We start from the raw sequence: 10,103 nt of genomic DNA, 5'->3' as shown, positions 1-10,103 counted from the left end.
TATATATATATATATATATATATATATAATTTATGAGTAATATTTCGAGTCAAAATGAGCCGAACACGAACAAATAATTTTTTGTTCAAGTTGGGCTAATTTATATATTGAGCAAACAAAAATGTGTTCATGTTCGGCTTGTTAACTTAGCGAAAAAATTGAACGTAAGCTTCTTAATAAACTGAACACAAGCTGTTCGTGAACGAGTCTTTTTGACAACCCTACTGGTGAAGAAACATGCTTTCCCCCTCTTTTTTCCTAGAATGGCATTCAACTCTCTTCTATAACCTTCCATAAAAGGTCCAAAAGGGTTCCATCCATCACCTTTTCCTTTCCTCCATACACATCTTCACTATATCCAAGAGAAACCAGCATTTTCGGCTACTTATGGGTATGGTCCGGGGTCAAAAGGGTGAAAATCTCAAGAAAAAAATGGAAGTAGAAAATTACCTAACACCTAGTCGTTGGGTTTGGAGTCTAAGCACCGAGTCCCTAGCGCCTACTTTATGTCCTCTCGGTTTTTTGAAGCTATTCAAGGTTGTTTTAGGCACCTAACCGTCGGGCATGAACCCTACTTTCTCAAGGGGCATCACCTACTTTCTATGGAGGCCCATGGGGCTGTTATTGTTGCCTAAGCGCCCTGGGCTGGCTCCTAGGCACTAGTTTGGCCCCGAAAACCCTAACTTTTGTTGGAAGCGTCCGAGGAGGGGTATTAAAGATCCATTAACTATGGGAGATCAAATATAACTAAAATATAGTTTCATAACTTTAAAGATAAGAATTTTTAAAGGCATTACATCAGGAACTTCAATGTCAGTGGGCACGTCAAATCACCGTGCGGGTGCGGCACACGAAACTTTGATCTTCCCCAAAATGCGCACGTGCGGGAGGGGGTGGGGGGGCTTTATATGGTCCTTAAGCTACAAGAGGTTATGTATGCATGTTATATACTCCCATGACATTCAAAAAGCGTCCAAACATTTGTGACATAAAAAATTGATGCAAAAAATGGTGACCGATTGATCTGAATCTAAACCAATAATATTAAACAAGACATATAAGCATACAAGCCAACCACACAAGAAAGTCAACCAAAGGCAACAACCTACCTTACGGTAGATCAGACTCGAAGAAAGACCGAGTTCCTCAATATCACCAACCATTCTTCGGACTTCACTGAAGCTCCTCATTAGAGATCGAAATTAATAATATGGCATAGTCTTATAGTCATCCCGCAAGCTCTACTTGATGAGGAACGAGCACCTATAAGGTTACATTGAACCACCCACTACCTGATAGTTTAGTCTCGCTCTTGTCAGGTGCTCATAATCCTGGGATCTAGTCTAGAGATATGCAAACTATATCAGCCGATTGACAAAGCCTACCCGATCGAATCAATCATGCTAACCCGAAGCTAATCAAGCTCTGCCAATTGAGCCAAAGAGCAACTGAGCGATTAACTCATTCATGTAAGATAACTATAATATATTGTACAACCCCATTAACGTAGGGATAGAAATATAATGTCATTATATTGTACAAATTCTCCTATAAATTGAGAGATCATTTTATTATAATACAGACAATCGACACGACATATTACTGTTCATTATTGTTCACTCCTCTCTTTTTCTCTCTCCCATTTCTTATGTTTTATTCTTTGGCATGATTCATAAACAAATCAATATTCAACAATAATAAATAATCCTAAATGGCGCTTTGGTTTTATTGGAAAACACATTTTTAGGATATTCAACAAGAAAAAATATACTTACAAAAATTCACACGTCATGATGTGTTAGAATTGGAATCCATCCATCATTTTTATAATAATTGCATGTGTCTATGTCCATTTTTTTATAAAGCTTTAGATCATGTAAATAGTTTTTATTTCATACGTAATTTTTTGAAATATTTACATTATTGCATAGATACGATGCCACACAATCGACATAATAATTTCTTATAAGAAAAGCCAATGATATAATAACACGAAAAAAAAAACCCACACATATCATTAATTGCCACCTCTCGTGCCTTTTAATCAAGACAAACCACCAATTGAGTGAATAACATGGCTCTTAAGGCAAACAACCAAATGAGTCGTAAGGTAGTCAGAGGGAGGGAACCATTATCTTTGGACATTGTACGTTTGAATGTTAGGAAGTCACATCAACATAAATTCACAAGTATAATATTGTGACTTCTGATTGAATGTGTGAAATTGCTGACTTGTTTAATATTTGGGCTTGGTTTGGTTCGAGTCAAATAATTTTGAGTCGGGTAAGACCATAAGCAAACTCATGAACATGATTTGAGAGGGTTGTTGAGCGTAGCCAATCGCAAGCAACAACTAGGGAATTTGTCCTTTAGTATCAAGATTTGCAGCATGGTTGAGAAAGAAAAAATTTACTAGGTTTTCCCATTTATTCTTTTCTCTCTTCACAGTTGTTTAAATTAAAGTCTTAGCCTTCTTTTATTTTAAAAATGTTCAATAACACATTGATTTTTGTTTTTTTGGAAGTGGTTGAGATTTATTGTTGTGAACATAATATCCACATACACACATAAGGGCGGAACCAACCTCTTTTTTGAGAGAGTACATACTACCCTCAAGGCCCAATATGGGAGAAGGACAAAGTGACTTTTCAGAAGGGGCGAATGACCAAATTGTCATCCCATATAAATAAATATCTACCTTTATTCATTCCTATATGTATGTATGTATGTATGTATGTATATATATATATATATATATATATATAAAATAAATGATATGTGATTAATGAGTCCATGATGAATTTAAATACTCAATCCATGGAACTGAACACTTGCCATTAAAATGCAAGGATCATCAGTTTGCAAATGAAGTTTTTAAACTCAACCATAATAAACAATATTAAATTTATTATAGTGTCTAAAATTTTATTTTTATACAATATTTACAAATGTTATAATATAATACTATATTACTTCTCTTTAGTTGATCATGTTCATGCTCAATATCTTATTATTATATAATTAACTAGATGAAGTTTTATTTTTTAAGTATTTTTTTTATCAGGAAAAATATTAAGTGTGTAAAAACGCATCTATGTAGGGCGACAGACATAACATTTGAAATTTTTTACAAACAAACATATTATTAAATGATTTTATTTATTCATTGTGCATCATCTAGGGGGGGGGGGGGGGGGAACAATTCTTCTTTAAATTAGGATTAGGATGTTGTAACAAATTTATGAGAAGAAAAATTCATTTAAAAAGCAAATTTGGAAAAAAAAATTGGCTTTTTGGAGATAGAAATAATATCGTACAAATAGAAAATAATAATAATAAATGTATGATGTTTTGCGATAGAAGTCATATTGGTATGGCTGATTGAGTAAATTCTATGTTTTGGCCTTTGTTTAAGGGTAATCATTGAACTAGGATAGCCATTCTCTTTCCTTAACCTAGCCTATTGACAGCATTTGACCAAACATTTTAACTAGGGCCGTTAACAATCCGATTTTAAGTCGGGATTGATGGGAAAAAAATCGTTTCAAAATTTTGGCTTGTAATTTTGATCCGTTATATTGATCCGATCTCGATCCGAGCCAAAGTCGAATCCATTTTCCGACTATTAATAATCTGAGAGCTAAATTCATAACCCTAATTTTAACCACCTGTTGAGCACCGCAACCACATCACCATTTCACTCGCCATATTGTCAACCTCATCACCACTGTAAAATGTGCTTATAAGTTTCATTAGTAAAATCGGTCATGATGTTTGAAATTCAGAAAGAAAAAACAGAAAAAAAAAAAAAGTTAAAAAAGCCAATTTTCATGAAGAAGTAGAATTATTCCAACGAAAAACACCAACAATAATACATACCATAAAAAAGTCAAATTGGAAATAAAGCTTGGAAATAATACAATAATACATACTTAATCCACCCAAAGTCAATCTCTAGGCAAAAGAATAAAGCTCGGGAATAGAGCTGAGCCATTATTTTCAGCTCCCTTCAGCCCAAGAATCTCAGTAATCACATTATAAATCTCAACATTTTCAAAAGATGGAACTTTTCTTCCCCTCTGAAACTGCGGTCCATGAGCTACAAAAATTGTCCTCATCGAAAAGAACAAGTTATCATATCCATGCGATCCTCCGCATTCCTTCTTCTTCGATCTCGTGTTCTCCACCATGTAGCTCTCTTCAAGTAATCCAACTATGGGAGGAATCCTATAGTTTTCAGAGTAATGGAGACGTTTTGGCAAATCTTCCTTCAGAAACATCTTAAGCTTGTTCCCATTCTCCACTTTTCCTGAGCTCAAAGCTTCATTCATCTTTCTTACAACTTCAGCTGGAGAAACAGTTGGAGGAGGCCTAATGGTGATCAAGGGTGAATTGGATTGAATCCAATCAGGCGGTATTTTGATCCATGGAGATAGATCTTCTAAAAAAATTGTTTTTTTATCACAATTTCCAACCATGCCATGATCACCAAGGAGAATTACGCTGACATCTTCAAAAACTCCTCTTTTCTCCAATCCATGGATTAATCTACCGATCATACCATCAATTCTGATAACAGCGGATGTGATTTCCGGATCATCTGGGCCAAACTGATGTCCCTGGTGATCTGGATCTTCAAAGTAGAGGGTAATGAACGCAGGGATTTGATTTTTAGGAAGATCGAAGTAATTTAAAACAGTATCAACTCTCTGCTCAAATGGAACAGAGCCATCATATTTTTTGCAGAAATCTGGAGGGCAATGCCAGGAGCCTTTGACTACCTCGGAACCAGGCCAGAAGTATGTAGCGGCGGGTAAGCCATGGTTGACGACGGTTTCCCAGAGCGGCTCCCCGAGCCACCATTTGGGTTCATGGCTATTCATTGTAAAGCTTTCACCAGAACTTGGGTCGATGAAGTGGTTGTTGATGATGCCATGGAAAGATGGGTAGAGACCAGTGACGATGGAGTAGTGGTTGGGGAAAGTAAGGGAGGGGAAGACGGGGATTAGACCGGGAACAGCTTCGGTGCCATTAATGATTAGGCGGTGGATGTTGGGCAAGTTGGATTTGAAATGGTAGCCGTAGCGGAAGCCGTCGGAAGAGATGAGGATGACAGTGGGGCGAGAGAGGTGGGAGGAGAGGCGGCGGGTGAAAATGGAGGATGCACTGGTAGTGGCTGTAGGGGAGTGGGAAGAGGAAGAAGTGAAGAAAGGGAAAACTAAGGCGAAGGTGGAAGCGAGAGTGATGGAGGTGATGAGGAGAAGTATGGAGAAGAGGAAAAAAGAAGTTTTTGATGTAAGAGGGGGTGAGGAGGGGGGGGGGTAGGAGTGGGGTGGTGGGGGAGGGCGGACAGATTTCTGGATGGGAGTCCGTGGCCGGAGCTGAGGTGGATATGGAGAAGGAAGAAGAGTCCATAAAAGATTCACCAGAAGAAGAAGAAGACGACGACAAGAAGTAGGACAAAACCATGAGATCACAGAACAAACATGGGAGGACAATTACCGGAAAAACATCGTTTTGCTAACAAATGCCTCTGTAAAAACTTCGCCTTGCCGCGCTTGATGTAAAATTTCTGCTCTTCAGAGTTTGGATTAGATTTTCAGGGAGGAAGAAGTAGCGATGCGGGGAAAAACAGGGGGGATCACAGTCCAGACAGGAGAAGACAACTATTACACACTTTTTACCAGTAAATGTGTTTTTCTTTTCTTTTCGCTTTTGAAAGAAAAATTAATATTTACCAGTAAAAATCAAAACTTTTCGTGTTTGATGTGAAATTTCTAGGCTTCGGAGCTTACATGAGAGATTGCGGTGGAGGAAGAGGAGCGGTAGCAGTAGTAGCAGCAGAAGAAGAAGAAACAGGGGAAGAAGAAGAAATCGCCTGCAAGGAAGGAGAAAACCGTTGACCTCGTCTTCGCGTGGAAGAACTGCAGTTGATTGGCAGCAGAAGATCTGGCTTTGCGTTTGCGATAAAAAATGGCAGATTCTTCAGGTAGCCGCTGTTTGGTGAATGGATCTGCAATTATTATAATTTTTTTTTGGGCTTCCATTCAAAACTTTCGTGTTTTCAGCGAGATATTTTGTAGGAATGGAATCTGATCGGATGGAGGTATTCAGGCTCGTAATTTCCCACGTGGAAAAATCTGACCAGGGTTTTGATGATTCTGGGTTACAAGTTGAAAATGAAGGGCTTGTTTGATTTGAATTATTTTTAGAGTATTGTATTTGAAAATTGGGGTTTCAAATTGTACATAATTAATTAATTAATTGAAAAGTAATTAAAAATGTTTTTTTTGGTGCAATTTGAAACTTATCATTTAATTCTAATTTGATATTTTTAACTTCATTTAAAATTTTTTGAGGGGCAAACTGTCAACTCCTGACCTTCACACCCCATCGTAGCATGTTTCACGAATGAACTCTCCATTTTTACATTATGATAGTCTCTTTGGAGCCCTGTCTTAACAGGCTATTATCGTGATATCTTCTTCTCCTTAACGCATTATTGATCTCATCGATGCATGTCCCAATGAGCTCCTACCAGGATATCTTTATCAATTGTTGTTGATGTTGTCAAATGCCTAACCTAACAAGTTCTCATCGCAGTCCCTTCTCCTCCACACATCATCAATCCTATTTTTGTCCCGCTCAATTAGTTGATGTCCTCTCACATTGGTTAGTTTTTATTTTAATTTCTCATTTTTTCGTGGTGACTGCGAACCGACATAAAATAATCATCTTAATTATAATTTTTTTTTAAAAGGAATGGCCAGAGGCTATTATACGAGTCTCGTACCACCTCTAATGTGTATAACAACTCGAGTACAATCTTCTTAAGATCAATTGTGTCAGAGGGGATTCAAATCCCCAATCTGAGAAGTTCTATATTGTGGAAGCCAACAAACAGACAGTTATATGTGGCAAATCTTAATTATAAAATTATTACACTTAGAATACTACTAAATTCCAACTACTTTTAACATAACAACCCTAAATAATAAAAAAAAAGATTGACAAGATTTAATTCAAAACATAAAGTTAGGAATTTATATAATGGAATTCACATTATGAGCCACATATGAGATTTTGATCTTAAGCTTCTCCTCGAAAATTGGCTTACGAAAAATTGTTATATAGGATAACATAAATTCTAAATAAAGAGGAGGGGCATGCGTAATTGGTCTAATTATTAGGAGCGCATGCAGTTTTGCATGCGCTCTCTGCACGTAATAATCGCTCGCGTAATTGAGTTCTATTTTAACCTTCATCTCATGAAAGGTTTACATTTAAATATTTTTTAATTATAACTAGGATTAAATATACATAATTAAGACATTATTAAGCTATTATAAGCATCATAGAGTTAAAAGACATAACAAATTTATATTATTTTTGGGTTAATATTTTACACAGTTATTAATATACAACTTCAAGGGTTTAAGAAATTATTTCCACGTAAATATAAAACTACTTTTGCCATGACATTTAAATCCAAATAATTTATTCAGGACATTTGATAAAGATAAATTAATTGAAATAACACCTCTGTACTTATGGGTGTAAATGAAACGAACACGAGCGCGCCCAGACTCAGCTCTTATTTAGCTCATTGAAAATTATCTCTGTCCGTGTTTGACTCGTTAAAAAATATCATTCTTAGTGTTCGGCTCACACGTTCTACTCGGGAAGAAAGAGTCGTCTTGACAACCCTAATCACAATTTAAATATAATTTAATATATTTTATTTTACTTTTTGAAAATAAAAAATTTAATTGATTATAAGTCCTCGTAGCCTTGTAGTCAATTCATTTTTTAAAAAATATTATTCATAAATCGCGCTCTCTCTCTCTCTCTCTATGTATATATTGGGTCTTTCCACATATATGCATATATATATATATATATATATAGCTGAATGTGTGTGTGTGTTTGGTTTATTTATATATCGAGCACATAAAATTTTTTTTGTGTACGGCTCGTTAACTTAGAGAACGAATCGAACACGAGTTTCCGAACACAAATTGTTCACGAACAACAAACCGTTTTGACAGCTCTCTACTTTAATAGATTGAAATGGATTCTTATATTATTAATATATACAAATTTAATCATTAATAAATATTAGTAGATTAACAATGCAAATGACCTAAAATGAGAAAGTTAATTTATCCTATTTTTTCTTTTTTCTTTTTTTTTTTTTTTTTTTTTTTTTTTTTTTTTTTTTTGAAATGAGAGACAGAAATATTATTTGAACATAATTTTCTTACATACTTAAATAAATCAAATAAAAATGAAATACCCCACTAATTCTTACCGATGCATCATTAATGCTTGAAAATGCCAAAACCAAATTAACAGTATGCTGTCAGGGACTACGTTCCGTCCAAGCTATGATCATATGTGGCTCACAGTAGGTGAAATGTCCCCATCTTTTAACAATTGGCCCCTCTGAATTTAATGAATCACTAATAGATATTTGATTATGAAAAAAATATAAAAAATAATTTATTAATGTCAGTGTTGCATGATTCATATGTGTTTGGTTGAAAAAAGTAGTTATATATATACCACAAAATTCTTATTTATTTACATATCCAACAGCTAAATATCTAATTTCTTAGAAAAAAAATATTACATCAGGATTCTGCACGTAAAGTTACATGCAGAGTTTAATAAAATCACGCCACACAAGTGAATGTGAGAAAAAAAATCAACCCGGTAACACAGGAGAATATACCTCCTGTGTTATTCAGGTGTTATTGTGTATTATTCAATCGTTATTGATGTGTTATTGTGTTATTATAATACCAGGAATATTCCCAGAAGATAATAGCACATGAATAACATACAGTAACACATGAATAACGCGAGGGAAATATTTTCCTGTGTTAATTGTGTTACCGGGAAGATTCTCCTGTGGCGTGATTTCATTGAACTTCGCACGTAACTCTACGTGCGGAGTCCTGATGTAATATTTTTTCACTTTCTTAACATTCAAATTTTTAACATCACATCAAAAATACAATTTATATTCACCTTTTAAAAATCAAATGCATGTGTAGTTTTATAGTACCAAGTCGGAATAAATGTAGATATTAAACTTTAGGGGTCATACATTAATCCACATGAATTGTGTGGCATGTATGTAAATTTTCCAAAAAAACTAGAAATGATAAAAAAATTTTAATATGATAACCCAATGAAATTATAATATGATAACAAGAGATTTTTTGATATTGTCAACAACCTAATTCAGCACGATCGAACCAAACATGTAGAAGCTGATATACATTTCATCAAGGAGAAACTAGAAGCAATGATCACCGAAACACCTCATGTCTCGTTTCAAGAGCAACTTGCTGACCTACTCAAGAAGGCCATATCGTCTAGTTTTTTTATGATGGTCTTAACAAATTGGGAATAAGTGACATCCACGCACCAACTTGAGGGGGAGTGTTGAAAATTATAGAAGTATTTCCATTTTCATACTCGACAACTATTACACATTAATAATACTTTATTGGAACATTTACTTACACATCACACATTTCATAGTTATTTACATATCTACTGCCTAAGTTTGATATTTATATTTAGAACATTTTACTTGTGTATGAAAATGGGTATTAAAAATTAATAATAATAATAATACTTTTGATGCAATATTACTATATATATATATATGGTGTGATATGTATGTAAATGCCCCTATTATATCTTATTTATGCCACCAATATGTATGGTTGCCGGCAATGCCGTGTGCTTTGTTAATTGTTCTAAATATCATTTTCATGCCATCATGGATGAATAATTAGACTTCTTTAGATCTTTTTTTTTAATTATTTTTGCTATTAAAAATATTAAAAATCAGGAACTTCCAATCAGTAAATTAATCAATTATTGTGAAGTGTGAAAATCAAAATGTACAAATATACATATACATACATATATTTGTACATACATACATACATACATACATGTATATGTATAGATGTATGTATATGTATGTATATGTATGTATGTATATAGATGTATGTATATGTATGTATGTATACATACATACATATATATATATATGTGTGTGTGTGTGTGTGTGTGTGTGTGTG

The 10,103-nt window shown here is 34.5% G+C and overlaps 1 protein-coding gene across 1 annotated transcript; it reads right to left on the bottom strand.

The window, feature by feature from the left end:
• Nucleotides 1–3,845: 3,845 nt before the first annotated feature.
• Nucleotides 3,846–5,495, bottom strand: LOC110026812 (venom phosphodiesterase 2-like; the record flags this gene model as incomplete). The annotated part of the gene is made up of 1 exon (XM_020727962.1): nucleotides 3,846–5,495. A coding segment is annotated over one exon (1,548 nt), but the record flags the coding sequence as incomplete, so codon positions are not given.
• Between the last annotated feature and the right edge of the window lie 4,608 nt (nucleotides 5,496–10,103).

This window comes from Phalaenopsis equestris, unplaced genomic scaffold, assembly GCF_001263595.1.
Source record: "Phalaenopsis equestris unplaced genomic scaffold, ASM126359v1 Scaffold000402, whole genome shotgun sequence".
Classification (NCBI taxonomy): domain Eukaryota; kingdom Viridiplantae; phylum Streptophyta; class Magnoliopsida; order Asparagales; family Orchidaceae; genus Phalaenopsis; species Phalaenopsis equestris.
The sequence above is the reverse complement of the archived record's forward strand: the minus strand, read 5'-3'. Positions and strand labels throughout refer to the sequence as shown.